We start from the raw sequence: 20485 nt of genomic DNA, 5'->3' as shown, positions 1-20485 counted from the left end.
GCTAGGCCTGGCAGTGTGGCCCCCCCAAAGTGCTGGGTGCCACTGGCGCCACATTCACAATCCTGTGTCTCTAGGGCTACACTCAGGAGAGAGCATGCAGTGCTCGAGAGCGAACATAGGGCTTTCAAGCAAATCCTACACTCCAGTCTGAGCTGTCTCCCCAATCTTTCTGCCCGTATTCTTAATTTTTCAGATATCAATATAATGAGGAACTGAATAAAAAGGTTGTTATTTTCAGGATCATTGCTTATAAAATATAAACAGTTTTAAAGTTGATCTTTCTAGGACGCAGGATTTAAAATTCATGTCAATGAACTGACATCTTTAGGTCAACGGTAGCTTTCCCAGGAAAATGCATATGCAAATTTTTTGTACATCAGTCGTTTTAAGTTATATGCATATGCTTTAGTTAATCCTTAATCTTAACCTGTCTTTCTTTTCACAGACTCTTAGGGTTCCCCTCAGTTTGAAGTATTCTTGCCCTTCTGAAAGCACATGGAAGTTAGCAGTATCTTCTCTCCTCAAAGTCCTTTCCATCGGGCTTCCTGTTGCCCGGCAACATGCTTCTTCTGGAAAATTCGACAGTATGTGGCCAGAACTAGCCAACACTTTGGAAGACTTCCTCTTTACTAAAAGGTCAGCACTTAAACGTTTTTAAAATTGAGACTGCCTTTCAGGAAGTGTTTATTATACCTGTAATTGTTCTATGAATAGTATTAGTTTACTAGCAGCTTAATTGATTATTAAGATTAAGAGATTATGTACATAGTACAACTAGATCAGGAATTTGTTCACAGCACTTAATGCCTGAGAGATCGATTTTTTTTATCTTTACCAGTATTTTTGGTTATAAGACAGAAATTTATGTATAAGTTCCAGAGGATTGTGTCATAATTACAGAATCATATTACTAACTTGACGAAGCAAAGAAGATCCATTTTTAAAATCGCGATCTCCCCAGCAGTGCTTGAGAGCCAAAGGGCCATCTCTAGTAACATTTGACTTGTGCTCATACCTGGGGACACCAAGGAACCGTGGGTCATGCCAGGAGTACTCAGGGAACACCCAGACCATACCCTTGGTACTCAGGGACCACTAAGGTCACACACAGTAGCGCTTGCAGGGAGGGCCAGGCAGTGCTGGGAGTCATACCTGGCCCACCTTGGTGCTATCTCCCCACCCCCAAATACCAATTTTTAAACCGACGGCCATTTGGCATTCGGAGCTTTCTGTGGTGGTGAAATGTTCATTATGCCACTCTGTCCAGTACGGTATCCCCGAGTGACTTGTGACAGTAAGAACTTGACAAATAACATTTTAATAATGAAGAATGGGGTATTTAGTTTATATCATAGTGACTTCTGTATCAAATAACTGCAGATGGATTAGAATAGATTCTGCATTCAGATATTTAGTCTGTGTTTGAGTTCGAGTTAAGAGTTTGCTACTTTCACTCAGTGAGGGGCTGAATGTGAGCCCTTGGCTGGACATCACACAATTAAAATTTTGTTTCCTTTGCAGAACTTAAATATCTTAAAGCAAATCATTATTGTCAATCTTATTTACTCTGGTAAAACTTTGATTTTCTGATTAAAAGAGGAAAATGTGCTCATAAAAACATTATTTACAGGGGCCGGAGCGATAGCACAGCGGGTAGGGCGTTTGCCTTGCACGCGGCCGACCCGGGTTCGGTCCCCGGCATCCCATATGGTCCCCCAAGCACTGCCAGGAGTAATTCCTGAGTGCAAAGCCAGGAGTAACCCCTGAGCATTGCTGGGTGTGACCCAAAAAGCAAAAAAAAAAAAAAAATCAAACATTATTTACAATAGTTAATAGTTAAGAGGGAAACAGTGTTTTCTTCCTTTAATTAGGAAAGAAAAACAGAGGGGCTGGAGTGATAGCACAGTGGGTTGGGCATTTGCCTTCCACGCAGCCAACCTGGTTCAATTCCCAGCATCCCATATGGTCCCTCGAGCTCCACCATGAGTGATTCCTGAGTTCATGAGCCAGGAGTAAGCCCTAAGCATTGCCGGGTGTGACCCAAAAAGCAAAGAAAAAAAGAAAAGAAAAGAAAAGAAAAGAAAAACAGATGCAAAACATTAGTATCATCAAAAAAAAACAAAACAAACATTAGTATTGTCATACGTGCGGTTGTTAGCAACGTAGCTATCCTTTGTATACCAAAACTGAGTACTTGACCTGCAGGTAACACTCATGCTAGTGGGCATTCATTCAGTGATCTGTGAACCTTAAGTTAAAAACTACGAGGGGTGTCACTGTGATAGCTCAGAGGCTGGAGCTGGTGCCTGGGCCGCACAAGACCTGAGATTGAATCTCTGGCACCACATTGCACCATCCCTGCCATCACTGCTAAAAGTGGCCCTGGTGGCCCCCAGTGCTGCTACCTGGCACACTGAACTGTCCACACTTCCTGATCGGTGGCACCAAGAATGGCCCTTGGACCCACTGAGCACTTCTTGGGAGCACCTCCAAATCACTGTCACTGTCACTGTCATCCCATTGCTCATCGATTTGCTCGAGTGGGCACCAGTAACATCTCCATTTTGAGACTTGTTACTGTTTTTCTGGTAGCTTGCCGAGCTCTCCGAGATGGGCGAAGGAATCGAACTCGGGTCGGCCTCGTGCAAGGCAAATGCCCTACCCGCTGTGCTGTCGCTCCAGCCCGTCCAAACCACTACTCTCTGAAATTAAGATAAAAATTGTCTCCATTCTAAGATGATTTTATGTAATTAAGCTATGAATTAAAACATTTCTCAGCTGTTTTTAAGTAATTAATATTTGACTTTAATAACTTTTACTGCTTTTTTCTAAGAAACAACAGGGGCCACTACCATCAGTATACAATGGTGTGACTCTCTCTGTTCTGCTTGGATTTCTCTAAACATTTTAGACCTATGAACTATGAACCCTAATGAACTTCAAAATAGTTTCATCGATCCAGATACATTCCAAACCAGTTCTGCCTTTGGAGTGCCATTATATTTATGTTTGCCCGTGTAAGGCTGTTCTTAAATGTTCTACACCAGTTTAAAATTGTTTTCTTTGGATAATTTCTAATGTTGTATATTCATGTTTATCAATATTTAAAGTATTAAAATATTTTAATAGAGAGATAGTATCTAGGCTTCACCTTGATCTTTCAGAAGTATTGATTTCCTGTAATCTTGCTGGGACCCCTTTCTGCGTTAGAGTGTTTGAATCAGTTCTCTTGAGATTGTACAGATCTCTCTCACTGTAAAGATCTTTAATATTTAGTTGTATTACAAAGTAAAGACCCGTGGTCCATTTCTCATTAGAAAGATTTAAAAATTAAAGCAGTTTTGCCAAGATTCTTTTGAATCATTGACAATGTAAGTAAAAATATATCAATACAGTAATAATTTTTGCTATAGCTGCAAATGCTGAGATCTTTACTTTTCATTGTTTTATTTAATTTATTGTATGGAAAGGTTCACTTCTCCATATTTAACTTAGGTAAGGACTGGCCCAACTTTTTCTGATTGGAACTTTTATTATGTGATTAGTTTAATCATTAATATTAATTAGTTAGAAGTACTTAAAAAAACTAAATGGTAATCTAATCTGGGTGAGAAGATAATTTTTTGAATATTGCTTATTTTGAATATTGCTTATCTATCTGTATTCCTAGGGAATAGTTCACCTTTGAAAATAAAATATTTTATTTTAATTTTTTTTTAGCATACCTCCAGATAATCTGTCTATTCAAGAATTTCAAAGAAATGAAAGTATTGATGTTGAGGTAAGGAAGTAATTTAAAATATTTTTCTGTGACCATTTGTGAAAACCAAATGGCAGAGATGTTGACTATAAAATCGCCTTTAAAAGAATGAGTAAAATAATAATAGATCATGATTGAAATTAAGATTATTAAAACTCTCACAGAGGTTAAAGTGTAATTTTTAAGGCACCGAATTTTAAAAAATAATTTTCTTAGATTTGTGTTCCTTAAAGCTATTTCCAGTAGAACTGGGGGTGCTGAAGGGACAGTACCGAGGTGGGGTGCTTGCCGGACACGCGGCCAACCCTGATCAACCTCCCACACGGCATCTGGTGCCCCGAGTCCTGCCAGGGGTGACACGGAACCAGAGCCAGGAGCAGGCCCTCTGCTCTGCCAGGTGTAGCCCCAAAACAAAACAGCAGCTGGCTTGGAAAAATCAATCTGCCGGCCAGGCTGGCGAGCTGGTATTTGAGAGCTGACACCACAGTTTACAGGCCAGATGCTTGTGGCTCAGAATCACAAAGTTCGGGGCTAGAGAGATAATACACAGGTAGGGTGCTCGCCTTGCCTGCAGCCGTCCCGGATTCCATTCTCAGCACCCCGTAGGGTCCCACCCAGTCCTGCCAGACGTGGGTCCTGTGCTGATAGCTAGGAGGAAGCATGGCTGGGTGTGGCCCAAAAGTAACAACAAAAACCAGTTAAAAATAGAAATAATTTTGTTTCTTACTAGCTGCTAGTACAGTGTCTTGAATTCTTGAAGCAAGTAAATAATTTTTTTTCTTCTTTTTTGGGGGGGTCACACCCAGCATTGCACAGGGGTTACTCCTGGCTCTGCACTCAGGAATTACTCCTGGCGGTGCTCAGGGGACCATATGGGATGCTGGGAATCAAACCTGGGTCGGCCGCATGCAAAGCAAACGCCCTACCTGCTGCGCTATCACTCCTGCCCTAAGCAAGTAAATAATTTTTAAGGAGTGTGTTTTTGCTGTTTCTAACTGGAGTTTAAATAAGTGCTTTTTTTTTAATAGGTTGTTTTTGACTTATTTTTTTTCTTTTTTTAACAATATTTTTATTTATTTTACCGAATCACCATGAGATACACAGTTGCAGAACTGTTCATGGTCAGGTTTTAGTCGTACAGTGTTCCAACACCCATCCCTCCTGCATGTACATCCCATCACCAATGTACCTGGTTTCCCTTACACCACCTCTCCCCCCTCCCCCTCTCTCTCTTTCCCTCTCTCTCTCTCACATTCCCCCCATCCATCCCCCTCCCCCTCTCCCCCTTTCGGGCAATATGGTTGGCAATCCAGATACTGAGAGCTTATCATGTTTGTTCCTTTATCTATTTTCAGCACGCATCTAACTGTATATATGTCACTGTCACTGTCATCCCATTGCTCATCGATTTGTTCGAGCAGCCACCAGTAACGTCTCTCATTGAGAGACTTATCGTTACTGTTTTTGGCATATCCAATACGCACGGGTAGCTTGCCAGGCTCTGCCGAGCGGGCTCAATACTCTCGGTAGCTTGCCGGGCTCTCCGAGAGTGGCAGAGGAATCAAACTCGGGTCGGCTGAGTGAAAGGCAAACACCCAATCGCTGTCCTATCACTCCAGGAAAAAAAAAAAACTATATATATATATATATAGTTTTTTTAAATTGTATCACCGTGAGATACAGTTACAAAGCTTTCATGTTTGCTGTTCAGCCGTACAATGATGGAACACCCATCCCTCCACCAGTGCACACTTTCCACCACCAGTGTCCCCAGTATCACCCCCCACCCCCATCTCAGTCCTCACCCTGCCTCCATGGCAGACAGTTTCCCCAATACCCCCTCTACTTTTGGACATTATGTTTTGCCTGAATTTTCCCATCACCACTCAAGCCTGCCTGCCAGGGGCAGACGCTAGGTAATTTATTTCCTGCTGCTCGTTTCAAGTATCCTGAGAGTGCCGTCTGGGACTCCCGCTGGGTCTCTGGACCAGGGCTGTTGGGGCGCTGAGATGACACCCATCGGAAGTGTGTGGGCGTGACAGCCAAGCTGCAGAGGGCCAAAGCCGGGAGGGAGAGCCCGGGTCCCCTGCCACCACTCGGCTTGGAGATTCAGTCCCAGAACCCGCATACCTGGGCCCTGCCTGTGGGAGCTCTTGGTCGCCGGGATTCCATCTGGAGTGGGCGGGGACTGCACCTGCTCCATCTGGGGTGCCCCGGAGAAATTGGCCCCGTGTGGGGCCTGGAGATGTCGGGCGCTGTGGTGCCCTCTGGGTCTCGCTGTTGGGTCTCTCTAGTTTTTACTTTAAGTGTGTTGGGAACTTTCAAGTAAATGAAAAATTATACAGAAAAACAGATATAAAAGAGGAACAAAATATTGAGGTTTTTTTTCCTGTTCATGCTCTCATAAACTTCAAACTTTTCTTCCTCTGCATATGACAAAATAACATACTATGCCTTTACATAAATGAATAAAATGGGTATAATTCATTGTTTATAGATAGGTTATTTAAATCTTACTCTGAATCCTATCTGAATACTTTAACATGATTTTCTGTCTTTCTAGAGCAATACTGCTTTTACCAGTGTTAAGAGTTAACATTTATCAAAATTACTGCATAATACATAGCTTACGGTATTGACTGTTTTTTGTTTGTTTTGGGACCCTACCAGTGATACTCATGGGATCATGTGGTACTGAGAATTGAATCTGGCCTTCTGCATACAGATCAGGCATTTAGACCTTTGGTTCTTTCTCTGTCCCTTAGAAATGGATTTTTTTTTTCCAACAAAGTTGGTTTTTGTTTTTAAGTCACACTTGGGCAAGGCTTAGGGCTTACTACTTAGTCTTCTCTGGGGTCCCTCCTGGCTAGGTTTGGGGGGCCATATGTGGTCCCATGGGGTTGAACCCGGTCAATTATACAAGCAAGCCCCTTACCCATCGTGCTATTTCTTCAGCCCCCCAAAAAAGTTTTACCAAGACAGATGAAGTAGACAGACCAATAATTCTGCATATTAGTGTTAAAATATTTCTGTACCTTGGAGACGGAGCAATAGCACAGTGGGTAAGGCATTTGCCTCCCATGTAGCCAACCTGGGTTCGATCTTTGACTTCCCATATGGTCCGCTGAGCCCACCAGGAGTAATTTCTGAGTGCAGAGCCAGGAGTAACCCCTGAGCATTGCCAGGTGTGACTCAAAAAGCAAAAAAAAATAAATAAATAAAAATAAAAGATTGTGTAATTCTCATAAAGAAGATTCTTAAACTGTTTAATTTTAAAAATAAAATTGGGGGAAGCTGAAGAGATAGGAGCTTGCCTTGCATCCCACCAAGCCCAGTTTAAATCACTGACAGCACATGAAATCGTTTGAGGGGTCACTGCTAAGCAGAGAGCCAGGAATAGCCCTGGAGCCCTCCGAAGTGTGGCCCACCGCAACCTCAGAGAGACGGTTGTACAAAGTTAAGGTACTTGCCTTGCATGCAGCTGATCTTGGCACATCGTGTGACTTCTGAGCATTTAGGAATGATCCTTGAGCACCACTGGTGTGGCCCCTCACCCCAATTAAATTAAATTTGGATTTTAATCTAGAAGATAATTATTTTTGTTTCAAGAAAAAAATGCATTTAAAATTTTCTCTTTTATTATAGGTAGTTCAGCTTATTAGCACTGAGATACTACCTTATGCCAATTTTATTCCTAAGGAATTTGTTGGTCAGATTATGACTATGCTTAATAAGGGCTCAATACACTCTCAGTCATCTTCATTTACAGGTATGTTATTTCAGTGATTTTTAAAATGTCAGTAAGTTTCTAAGTACTTTAAAAAAGTTGACTATAGAAATGTTTGCTTCTATGATAACGATAAATGTAAACTGAAAAATAGTAAGTTTAGTTTTGAGAATATGATGTAGAATCTAGCTTCTTAAACTGGGTTCTAAGTATGAATTTGTGTAACCTTTCAAATTTATTTTAAATAAATTTATGGTTTATAATTCATGGTTGAATTATGGTAATAATTCAACATTATTACCAATAAATGTTTGATTAGTATAGCTAGTCTATATATTCAGGTTGAATTAAAAATTTCTTTCTGAAAAAGCGATCACAAGTGGAAAAACATTAAGAAACCTCAGTATACGCCAGGAGTAATTCCTGAGTGCAGAGCCAGGAGTAACCCCTGTGCATCACCGGGTGTGACCCAAAAAGCAAAAATATGAATGAATAAATAATTAAAAATTTTTAAAAAAGCAGTATACTAAAAAAAGAAAGAAACCTTGGTATAGAACATTAAGTTTTATGAGGAAAATATGGTTGGCATTCTAAGAATTATGTGAATTATGTGTTATGAATTAAACTACAGAGTATTTATACTATGTGTTTGCAGAGACATGTTATCTGTTTTGTGCTGTCATCGATTTGGGGCAGGTAATGAAGTGTGTGTTTTACCACTTCTAGGAGTCTCAGTTTTATCATTTATAAAAATATTCGTATCAGACTTTTAGGGTTGTAAGTTATAGTCCATTAAGAAAGTCAGATGACTAGACTGGCGAGAGAGCTCAGTGATGTAATTCTGTGTGTTTGTGAGGCCCTGGGTTTGATTCTTAGCAGTTCAGGGGAGGAGTCAAGTGAGTTACATGTGCAAATAGACTGACACCTGCTTTGTGTCTGCTGTGACGCCAGGCTGTTCTCATTCTCACAATATTTCTGTGGGGCTAAGGCTCCGTATTGTCAGAGGGAAATGGATTTTATAAAGGTTGACTTTCCTACAAGCTGGTTTAAAAATCGGAAATCTGGTTTTGTGTCCTGCATGTTATTAGCCACCAGAATTAGCTGAGCCCTAACGTTACCCTGAGCTCGTCTTTAGCCGCTGGCCTGCCAGTGTAGCAGCGTTGAAGAACCGTGCTCCTAGCTCGCTGTGCTCCGGTCCCCTTCCTTAGAGTAGTGTGTGTGCAGTTTGGCCACCAGGTGTCTCTCATGCTGTTTTCTTCACAAACAAGTTCTTTTTTTTTTTTTTTTAAGACGCTATTTAGAACTGATCTGGTAAAGTACAGATTTAACAAATATGAGAATTTTTCCAAAGCGGGGGAGGAATTCTTATGGCCACTTATCTTAATGCAGTCAAATCAAAAACTAAGAGTATATAAAATTTTTAGAAATTTTTGTAGAATTGACATTAGGATAACATTTACAATTAGAAATATTCTAAGCTAAGTAAGGACTACTGAGTTCTGATGTATACGTTTGGCGGGCATTTTTCTGTTGACATCTCCTATCATTTATATTATTAAATGTACCAAGATAAAGGTACTTGACATTCTTCCAGTTACTTGAGTCTTAATACAGACTTATCTGCTTACCTTGAATTTTCTTTAAACATACTTATACAAAGCCTTCCTTGGTAAACAAGACCAGCAGTAAACACAGAGGCTCCAGTGATTATTTTTTATTTCCTGTCCCGATCTAACAGCCAGAGAAAACCAAAATAGATCATAAAGGGGGGTAAAAGAAACTGAGTAGAAACCTAAAATGCAGAATCATAGAAAGCATTTTTTAAAGCATCGTTATAATTAGAAATCTTAAAGGGATAAATTTTACATATACATGAAAGAAAAGGGAAAATGCCACTAAAAAAGGAACAACTAGAACAAGAAAGCTCATTAAAGCAAAAAAATTGTGATAGCTGAAATAACAAGTCCAATTAAGGGTTGGTAGAAAAAAAATTAAGGAACTACTCCGAAAGTACAACAAAGACCAAAAAGTGAAAAATTTTAGAAGAAATAGATAAAAGAATCCAGGAAATTGACATCTGTTAATAGGTCTCCTAGAAAGAAAGAAGAGAGGAAATTTAGGAAAGGACGTTATCACTGGAACAAGCTGCAAAAGTAAGTCTCCAGACCTAAAATGATCACTCAGAACAGTGAAAGAAAAAAAAACAAAAAAAGCTATGTTGTAATGAAATAACAAAATTCTAAAGATAAAGAGAAGATATCTTAAAATATTACAGAAAGCAAAGAAAAAGTTTAACATAAAAGTGTTGTATTTAAATAACTCTGAGTGGCTGGAGCGGTAGCACAGCGGATAGGGCATTTGCCTTGCACGAGGCCGACCCGGGTTCGATTCCCAGCACCCCATATGGTCCTCTGAGCATCGCCAGGGGTAATTCCTGAGTGCAGAGCCAGGAGTAACCCCTGTGCATCACCAGGTGTGACCCAAAAACAAAAGAAAACAAAAATGACATTAAAATTCTCATTAGTACTGCTCAATGCTAAAAGATATTTAGTCAGTAGATTCAAATTTTTTAATGGATTTTCTTTTCTAATTTTAGGATTTCTGAGATGCTTCACTGTCATAGGCCTGACAGCTCAGGTGTTGAGGGGACCTAAGAACTGAACCTCGGGGTTGGAGCAATACAGTACAGCGGGGAGGGCATTTGCCTTGCACGCGGCCGACCCGGGTTCGATTCCCAGCATCCCATATGGTCCCCCGAGCACCACCAGGAGGAATTTCCAAGTGTATGAGCCAGGAGTAACCCCCGTGCATTTCCAGGACTTGAGTTAAATCTGTTTGAATTTTTTGTTTGTTTGTTTGGGGGCCACCCTCAGTGGTGCTCAGGACTTGCTCCTGGCTCTGTGCTCAGGGATCCCTCCTGGTGCTCTTGGGGGACCACGTGGGCTGCCAGAATCAAACCCAGATCAGCTGCATCCAAGCAAATGCCCCACTCCCTGTGCTATTGCCCTGGCCCTGGAGAGAATTTTAGTGTGGAATTTCTTGGATATACAGTTGGCCAACTGTTAGGGTAGAGTAGTAATTCTTGGATCTCAGCATAATCAACTGAGGGACGGTCACTGCTGACCGTGCTGCCAAGAGTTTCCTACGTTGTTTTTGATACTGCAAAGGGGAACTAGATTCGTTTTTCTCTATGGTTAGATAGTGACATTTATAAATAAGCATGATACTTAATAGTTATAAGATGAATATCTCTGTACATAAATGTATCTTTCAGTACGGATGTCTCTGAAATATGTGCTATTCGCTGAGTTTTCCATGTGTCCTTTGTCAGTTGAATTTTGTCTCTTTCAAGTGTGTTGAGTTACATTAAGTTACAGTAATTTAACTTCTTATTGTCAAAAATTGTTAATTTTACAGAAGCAGAGATTGATATTCGCTTGAGAGAGGAATTTTCTAAAATGTGTTTTGAAACATTGCTCCAGTTTTCCTTCAGTAATAAAGTCACAACGCCCCAGGAGGGTTACATCTCGCGGATGGCACTCTCAGTGCTCCTCAAGCGGTCTCAGGACGTGCTGCACCGCTACATAGAGGACGAGAGACTGAGCGGTAAATGCCCTCTTCCAAGGTATATATTTGACTTTGTTAAAGGAAAAATACATTATGATTTCATAGCTACTGATCATTTTAATGGCTTTGAAAATTATATGTTTTCATAAATGATAAGAACCTAGTCTAAGTTTTATTTATCCCATACTATGTCAGTATTCAAGTTTGAGTTCTCTTTTTGGGCGAGGCTCCCAAGCTGTGCTCAGGCCTGGAGACTGCAGCCCAGAGGGCCGACTCTGCAGGGGTCCGAGAATGTGGCCCTGGTGAGGCATGGAGCTCCCAGGGCCACTCTGGCCGTGCTTGGGGGTCCCGGGGACACCTCAGGCAGTGCCCAGTGGGTCAGGTGGTGCTGGGGGTTGGACCCAGGTCTTGCCTGCACCCTGATCCCTATCCTGTCTCTCTGGCTCCCCCAAATATGGGGGAGGGGGGAGAGTCGGCCATACCCAGTGGTGTTCTGGGCTTACTCTTGGCTCTGCGTTTAGGAATCACTCCTGATAGTGTTCACGGGGTGGAGCCTGGGCATCCTGCATGCAAAGAACGCACATGTCCAATCCATGGAACTATCTCTCCTGCCCTCCAGTCTTCTAAAAAAAATGTTTTTGGATGCCTTGCTTCAAGCTCACTCTGGCTCACATTACTTGACCTGTGAGCAAAATTTCTCCTTTTCTTTCTTTTTCCTTGTTATGGTGGTTCTAGGAATGAAACCCAAGGCCCCACTCCCCCCCACACACACATGCAAGGCCTGTGTTCTACCGATGAGCTCCAATCCCTAGCAGGGACCAGACTTTTTAAATTTCAGTAACTGGAATTTAAGGCAAAGCCAATGAAGCAGAAGACAGTATCGGAAGACAGAGTGAAGTCAGGAAAAAAGAAAATGATCACATCGACCCCATTTCATTAGTATTAGAGATGTAAAGTCGTTATCTCTAAATATTTGTGACCATTCTAAACATTAGATTTCAGGAGATAGAATCGACCTGGAAAAGCATGAGCATTTTTCTTTCTTTATTTTGGGGTTTGGGGCCTGACTCAGGAGTTCCCAGGTGCTACTCTGGTTTTGTGCCCGAAAGCTGTACCTGGTGATGTAGGTGGGATCAGGTAGTGCAGTGCTGGGGATCAAACACGGTGAGCCGCATGGAAGGCAAGCCCCTTGACCCCTGTGCTATGTCTCTGGCCTCCTTTTATTCTATTTTTTAAAATCTTTATCTTTTGTGACCTCATGGATCGAATCTAGGGCTTCACACAGGCAAAGGCACGCGTTCTACCACTGCCCATAGCCTCCACTTCAAGTTAGCATTTCGAACTTACATAACACCAATTGCCTACCAGAAATTACTAACCTATATTCTGCTAATTAGATTCTATACAGGAATTTATAAGGGTTTTTCCCCTTTCCCCCTCAGTATTTAAAGTTTTTTTTTGCCAACTTATCTCTTTTCCTTTTAATTTGGTGATTGAAAGTTAAGTCACAGAGTGTTTGGCTTCTTTCAGAATAGTCGAGGAGTATTAGCCATTTGTAGTTCTACATTTAGGATCCACTGTGTTTTGAATTTCTAGAACCAAATTTTACCTCTTCATATTCAAATACATATATATATATATAAACACAGAAATAATAGGTATTAGTAATTTAGTTATAGGCATAATGGAAAATCAGCATTCCCGCCAACAGTGCAAGAGCGTCTCTTTCCCCACATCCAAGCCAGCACTGATTGCTTTTGTTCCTTTGAATGTGGGTCAGTTTCTGTGGTGTGAGATGATATCTTATTGTTGTTTTGATTTGCATCTCCCTGATGACTAGCGATGTGGAACATTTTCTCATGCCTTTTGGCCATTTGTATTTCTTTTTTTGAGGAAGCTTCTGTTCATTTCTTCTCCGCCTCCTTTTTTTGGGGGTGGTCACTCCTGGCTCTGCACTCAGGAATTACCCCTGGCGGTGCTCAGGGGTCCATATGGGATGCTGGAAATCAAACCCGGGTCGGCCACGTGCAAGGAAAACGCCCTACCCACTGTGCTATTGCTCCAGCCCCTCCCCATTTTTTGATGGGGTTGGAGATTTTTTTTTGTACAATTCTACTAGTGTCTTGTATATCCTGAATATTAATCTCTTATCAGATGGGTTATTAGGTAAATATTCTTTTCCATTTATACCTATTTATTTACGTAAATATTTACCTAAATATTTATTTAGGTAAATATTCTATTCCGTTTATTCTTTTCCGTTCTGTGGGCTCTCTGTATTTCGGTCACTGTTTCTTTTGAAATGCAGAAGTTTGATATAGTCCCATTTGTTTATGTATGTTTCCACTTGCTTGGTCAGTGCTATTTCATCCTTCAATGCCATGGAAGGTTCTGCCTACATTTTTCTCCATGTACCTTATAGATTCATGTCTAATATTCAGGTCTTTAATGCACTTTAATCTGACTTTTGTACCTGGCACTAGACAGAGGTCAGAGGTAGCTATCCAGTTTTTTTTTTTGCAGGTAGCTATCCAGTTTTCCCAGCACCACTTGTTGAAGAGACTTTCCTTGTTCCACTTCTCATTTCTTGTTCCTTTGTCAAAGATTAACTGGTCATATGTAGGAAAGTCTGTGACAGAATATCCAACTCTGTTCCATTGGTCTGCGGGTCTGTTTCTAGCCATTACCATGCTGTTTTAATTACTACTGCTTTGTAGTACAGTATGAAGTTGGGGAAGGTGATGCCACCCATCTTCTTTTTCCCAAGGATTGCTTTAGTTATATGTGAGGGTTTATTGTTCGAAGCATATATTATTTTTAAAGTTTTTATTTTTAGACACTATAGGAAGTATCATAATTAATTTTACTTAGATTACTTCCCTCTTTTTTAAATTGTTAACTTATATTAAGAATCTATGTTTTATTTATGCGCTAAAGTACATGTTCATAAAATGTTTTTTTAATAAAAATTTTGAAGTACATTTTTCTATGTTTAATATTTTTTCAGGTGTTTCTATTTGTCTTAAAATCTTGATGGATGTAATTTCCCATCTCTTTTTTTAGGCAACAAGTAACAGAAATCATATTTGTTTTAAAAGCAGTTAGTACCCTCATTGATTCACTTAAGAAAACTCAGCCTGAGAATGGTAAGTGCTTAGCAACAAATTACCCTGAACTCATATATTTATATTCTATTTGTGAAGTACTTTTGTATTAAGTTCATTAAATTTTAGGAACATAACAGTGTTTATGTTTTTCTTTCCAGTCCTTAGGACAGCAAAATATTAAATCTGGTAGGAGATCAATTAAGTAAAATTAATATACTTTATTAGATAAATTAATTTATTAATTTATAAGTAATAATAAATAATAAATTGATTAGATGAAATTAATGTATATTCTATAGATAATATATTTAATCTTTAAGTTAAATATTTTAGCAGATATTTTTTAGCAAATTAGTCTTACTTGGCCTTAATAGGTCAATGAAGTAAAATTAGTATGAAGTATTTTAGCTGATATTTTTTAGTAATTGGTCTGAATTTGGTTTTCTAGGACAATTCAGATTGTATATATTTTTAATGAAATATCACTGACAGAGGAGAGAGCTTCTTGTTTTGTATTTGTACTGATTTAAAATATAGATGCACACTGTATAAATAACTTTGAATTACTTTTATAGTCCTTCTTTATTTGTTATGCCTTTCTGTTTTTCATTCCTACCCACCCGTTCGTTTTCTCTGCCCTCCTTTGGTGTCTGGGTCATACACGGTGACGCTCCGGGCACTAGTGGGGGTCCGGTGCTCAGACTCACCCACACACACCAGCCCTCCGAGCCACCCTCCCACTCTCTCTCCTTGACTTCACCCCAGAAGTGCAACTTTGATCGTTCATTTTTCACATCCTTGTAAAGGGAAAAAAAAATTTAACTTTTTTGTTTGCCATTATATACCAGTGGCAAAGAATACAACAATATTATTCCTTCTCTTCATTCCTGTGAGACTTCCTATACACTTCTTTCCAAACGAAAATTCTCAATCGACACAAACATTCCTAGTCCTTTGCTTATTGCTTCATTCTCTTGCATGCATCTGCCCCCTTCAGATACTACTTGATGACCTCAGATAAATAAGCAGTTACTTCGTCAGCAAGACAGATTTATTCATACTCCAAAAAATAAACAGTTGTGTCACTAAACACTCTGTTTCAGCTGACATTTTATATACAAGACCTTGTTGAAGAGAAAAGAAGTATTTTGATTTACATAGTGATACAAGCACCTTATTAGAATGGCACTTTAAGCCTATTTTTTTTTATATAGCTTTAGCTTTTTCCAAAAAGAAAAAAAAGATTCCTAATAAATGGCTAGTAAATTAATGAATATTTGTTATGTTTTTTATAATTTGTAAATACATACTTTTCTGTTTTTAAAATTCATCCCATTGGTACTTTGGCCTCAAAAAAGAATATTACAGATATTAAGAGACTGTGGATTTGTACTTATTTAAGCAAAAGAAATGGGTGGAATTCCTAACGAAAGTCCTGGACCATTGACCTAAATTCCTCCCATCAAGTTCAAATTTATATTGTCTTGGGGAAAAAGTGTTCCGATTGCCTTTTAGAGATGACAGCACTGACCTCCTAGAGACCAGCAAAATCTTTTCAGATCACAGTGTAGAATTTGATTCTTAAAATTGTTCTCAACTCCCACACGTGTGTTACCAGCCCATACACATAGTGCCCCGGTACGTGTCACCTGCGCCTTCCCTCTGGAGATGTGTACTTCCTCACTTAAATACTGGGATGTGTACCAGGGCTGGCTCGCTCTCTCTCCCCCTCCCTCTCTCCCTCTCTCCCTCTCCCCCTCTCTCCTTCTCCCTCAGACCTCATTCATTCTTGCATCTCTCGGCCCCCTCCCCCCACCTCAGAACTTTCAAATAAAATCTGTTTTTACTTCAGAAAAATTGTATCATACTTAAAAAATAGAAGATTCTGTTTTCCACTTTATTGATAGAAGGATACTAAACATAGCTATACTATTTTAGTGCATGATTCTTAGTAAATTTGTGTATTTTTTCTTCTTGGATGGGGTGTGGTTTTGGGGCTCCACCCAGCATTGCTCAGGCCTGGCCGCTGTCTCTGTGCTCAGGGATCACTCCTGGTGGGGTGCGGGCGACCGTGTGTGATGCTGGCTCAGCCACACGAAAGGCAAACACTTTGCTCACTGGACTCTCTCTCTGACCTCTCCTGAAATAATTTCGTATGACCTTTAAACAGCTGTCAGGAATTTAATGAGAGTTTGTATAAAGGGAGAAAAGGGAAGGAAAACCTATTAACATTTTTTTGTCTTTGTAAAGTCAGTGGACCGTGGCTAGAACTGTAAGTGTAATAATGATAGATGATTAACTAAATTAATGTTTACAAAAATTTTAACAGAGTTCATATTATATCACTGGCACATAAAGAAAAATGTAAGTTAAATGTTATCATAAACGATGCCAATATTTAATGTTTAGAAAGTATAGTAAGCTTCATTAAGGAAAAGAAAGAGCTTGGAAAGAGTCTGGTGGATAAGGCACTTACCTTGCACATGACTGCCTGAGTTCACTCACCAGCATCCTGTATGGTGCCCTGAGCACTGCTAGGAGTAATTCCTGAGTGCTGAAGTAAGCCCTAAGCACTTGTGTTTATATTTGGTGTATTATATTGATTGATTTGTGTGTTGTTAAATCATCCTTTAGTCAAGTACCTACTTGACTATATCCTTGTATCTACTATATATAGTGTATTATGTAATTTTATATATATATACATATATATATATACACACACACTAGATTCTTTGTATCTACTCTAGTCCCCGCCCTACATTATTAATTTTTATTAAGGTACCGTAGAACCTGGCAAGCTATCTGTGGCGTACTCTATATGCCAAAAACAGTAACAATGACGGTCCTCATTCCCCTGACCCTGAAAGAGCCCCCAATATGCCATTGGGCCACACTAGCATGCAACAGGGACTAATGCCCTCTCGAGCAAATCGATGAACAGTGGGATGACAGTGATAGTGTGATATGTAGTTTAGCAAGTTGTTGACAGTAGAGTTTCAAGCATATAGTATTCCGGTTCCAGTTTGAACACTAGTGTCTGCGTTATGTTTGAAGGGGTGTGTTTATGTTAATAGTATAATCTCCTGCTATTTATGTCCACGCTTTTTTTATGTTTCATACGTTTTGCATTGCAGTTGATGGAAATACTTGGGCACAAGTAATTGCCTTATACCCGACGTTAGTAGAATGCATCACCTGCTCATCTTCAGAAGTCTGCTCTGCACTGAAGGAGGCACTCGTTCCCTTTAAGGATTTCATGCAGCCACCAGCATCCAAAGTTCAAAATGGAGAATCTTGACCATCTACAGTAAATGTAAAGAAGAAAACTATCTAAAGAATGTTTGCTCCAAAGTGAGTCTTGTGAGGACATTTCTTTTGACAAATGATTCTTGGCAGCTCTTGTTGGCCTCCTTTAAATTGTCCTTATCTAAGTTCAGTAATTCATGTTATAAGATCACACATCAGCGAAGCCTCCTGAATGAGTCACGGTGCAAGTGTTGAATAAATGAACCTGATGGAGGAAAGAGTTACTATCCCAACATACCTGCTGTCGTGTCTTCAATTGGTGATTTAAAAGTGAGCTTATGTACAGTTTGTGGTGTCCGTGTTAAAGATGTACTTTTTAAAAAGAAAGAAAAGAGATTTCATTCAGTCAGATTTGTTAGGCTGGTGTTTTTGCACCCTTTTTCAAGTACAAAATTGTACTAAAATTTTATGCAAGATGGTACTGTAACATTCCATATTATCAATAACCAGCCTTTGTAAACAAAGGGAACGGATATTCTTGTGTGTATAATAAATGGTACAGTTCTGTAAAAATAGTCGCACTTATTATTTAAGATTTTTAAATATTGATGATGTTAAATGCTTGAAGCTGTATTTATTATTAATACAAAATTGTTTGCTTACATTTTTACTTATAATTTGTCTTCTTAATTGGCAGATAGGCTCACCATATGATCATGCCGTTTAGCTGAATGCTTAATTTAAATGTATTTACTAGTGACTACTAAACATCTTAGAAGAAAGGTCATGTGAACACAGCAGCAATAGCTTATAATTTGCTGGTTTTGCAACTTTGAAGTGTAGGCTATTAACTTAAACATTGAGATATATTGTAGCTCTGTGACTCCATTATACCTCATTTCTTTAAATATCTTTCCCAGCTTTCACATAAGTATGTCTGTTTTTATATTTGCTGTCTGGATTTTAAAGACTTTTCATATTTTATATTTCTATCAATTCCTCCCCCACCCCACCCCACTCTGACTAGCCATATTTATCACTAGGAATTGCAACCCAGGCAAGATGATTTCAGACTTCCTAAAAACTTTGCCTGTGAGGTTTTGTTCATTTTAGTCCTTCATTTGTAATGTTTTCTCCAGAAGAAAAATAACTATACTAACCCACAAATAGAAAATGTGTCTGTATTCTAAAACAATGAAGAGTGTATTTTTGGAGGTAGTGAAGCATTCAGAAGTACAGTAAACTTTGTCATGGAGTAAAATGCTAATTTTGTTTCATTTCCTACCCTAGTGAAGATGAAGTGTGCTCTTGAGTACTTTTGCTTAATTGTTTCATAAAAAACTGACAAGGCTCACTATATTCTTTTTTTATTTAATGGATTCTGATACGCTTTTTTTCTTTTGAGTTGAATTTTTATAGTCATTTATGTGAAGATCTAAGGATGTTTAAAATAATTACTATTCATAAGAAATCATCGTTTCAGTATTATTTTAGTGTGCTGGGATGCCTTTTAACATCATTTATAAGTTTCAGTCTTTCCAGAACAATTGTGAAATTATGAGAAGATATTAGAACTGAGTAGTGAATGAGCTATACTGTTGAGGCCACTAGAATTGTGTAATTATTTATTTGCACTACTCTCTGTAAACATGTAAGTCTTTTTTGAGATGATATTATTTTTATTCACATAAATTAATGAATTTCTACTTTATAATTTTGTCCAAAATTAAGATAAAATATGGTATTACCTAAATTCTATCTTAAACATTTTCCTTAAAGTTGTGAAAAAAATCCTCCAGACTGTGTATTAAGTTTATTTTGAATATGTCAGATTGTGGTTTAGAAAAAAACATTGCATAGCACTGAATAACATTGAAGTAGAATAACAGGGGTAGTGTACCATTTTGGTAACATGTTAAAAATACTGCTATGAATTTACACAAAGTGAAACTATAATCTATTTTTGAAAAATAACATGAATTGCAATCAAATAATTGTCCTTCACTGAAATGAGTGGTCATTAAATGAGTCAAGGGTATGTGACATATATTTATGTAAAAGAGGTCATTTTTAGCTAATAGTGTATCAGCTTTCATAGCGGTATCAAAAAAATTTTTGGTGAGTATGTTCATACAGTACAACATGATAATCAACGCCAGGCTTAATGATGAGCAGTGGAGGCTACCCCTGTGCTGGTATAATTCGGTCGGTTTTTCCTCGCAGGATCTCTCTTACCACCCGTACAAGTCACTAGCAGCAACTCCTTTTCTTGAGCTAACCATTCTTCTAGGTTTCCTCTTCTGAAAGACACGAACCCTGGAGAGGTAACACATTCCCCTTGTCTTGTTGATATGAATTGGGTTCTTTGGTGACTGGAAGAATTGGATTATTCAAGATGACCAGGAGGACTTAGGAATTAGGACTCCCAGAAAACTCATTCAGAATACTCTCAAAGCTGAGATGTCTTGCTAAGTTATCTTAACCCTTTTTTTTTTCTTCTTTCTGGGTCACACCCAGCGATGCTCAGGGGTTACTCCTGGCTCTGCACTCAGGAATTACTCCTGACGGTATGGGAGACTGTATGGGATGCTGGGGATTGAACCCGGGTCAGCTGCATGCAAGGCAAAGGTGCTACCTGTTGTACAATCGCTCCAGGCCCTCTAAACTATTTTTAATCCTTGAAACACCAGTCATAATGTCATTTGGAAGAGAGATTGTAGTACAGTGAGCTTTAAGCTTCTCATTACATTTTTTGTCACTGACAGTGTCTATGTTATATAGACTATTGGACAATAAGCTTATGCCAGTTGTTGTTTCCTTACTCATTTTCTCTGTAAAAGAAACACTATAAAAAAAGCAAAAGAGGGGATGGAGCAGCTGTACGTCAGTCAGACACTTGCTTTGTACACAGACAACCCATGTTTGATCCCTAACATTGCATAGGGTCCCCAAGCACTAGAGCATTGCTGGGTGTGGCCCCAAAACAAAACTAAACAAAGCAAAACCAAAAAAAAAAAAAAGAAACATACTAATGTTCAACTTGAATAGCTTACTTTTTAATTTCTATAATTCTCC

General features: G+C 39.1%; 1 protein-coding gene across 3 annotated transcripts in view; it reads left to right on the top strand.

Annotated features, from left to right (window-relative positions):
* MON2 (MON2 homolog, regulator of endosome-to-Golgi trafficking) overlaps positions 1-19455 on the top strand; it is a 100935-nt gene extending 81480 nt beyond the window's left edge. For all 3 annotated transcript variants that reach the window (XM_004601659.2, XM_004601658.3, XM_055126066.1), the window contains 6 exons: positions 446-636; positions 3721-3781; positions 7406-7529; positions 10905-11112; positions 14118-14200; positions 17299-19455. In XM_004601659.2, coding sequence (XP_004601716.1) covers positions 446-636; positions 3721-3781; positions 7406-7529; positions 10905-11112; positions 14118-14200; positions 17299-17462 — 831 coding nt within the window. In that variant the 3' untranslated portion in view covers positions 17463-19455. The remainder of the gene's footprint in view (positions 1-445; positions 637-3720; positions 3782-7405; positions 7530-10904; positions 11113-14117; positions 14201-17298) is intronic.
* The last annotated feature ends 1030 nt before the right edge of the window (positions 19456-20485 follow it).

This window comes from Sorex araneus, chromosome 2, assembly GCF_027595985.1.
Source record: "Sorex araneus isolate mSorAra2 chromosome 2, mSorAra2.pri, whole genome shotgun sequence".
NCBI lineage: Eukaryota > Metazoa > Chordata > Mammalia > Eulipotyphla > Soricidae > Sorex > Sorex araneus.
This window is presented reverse-complemented; position numbering and strand designations above follow the sequence as displayed.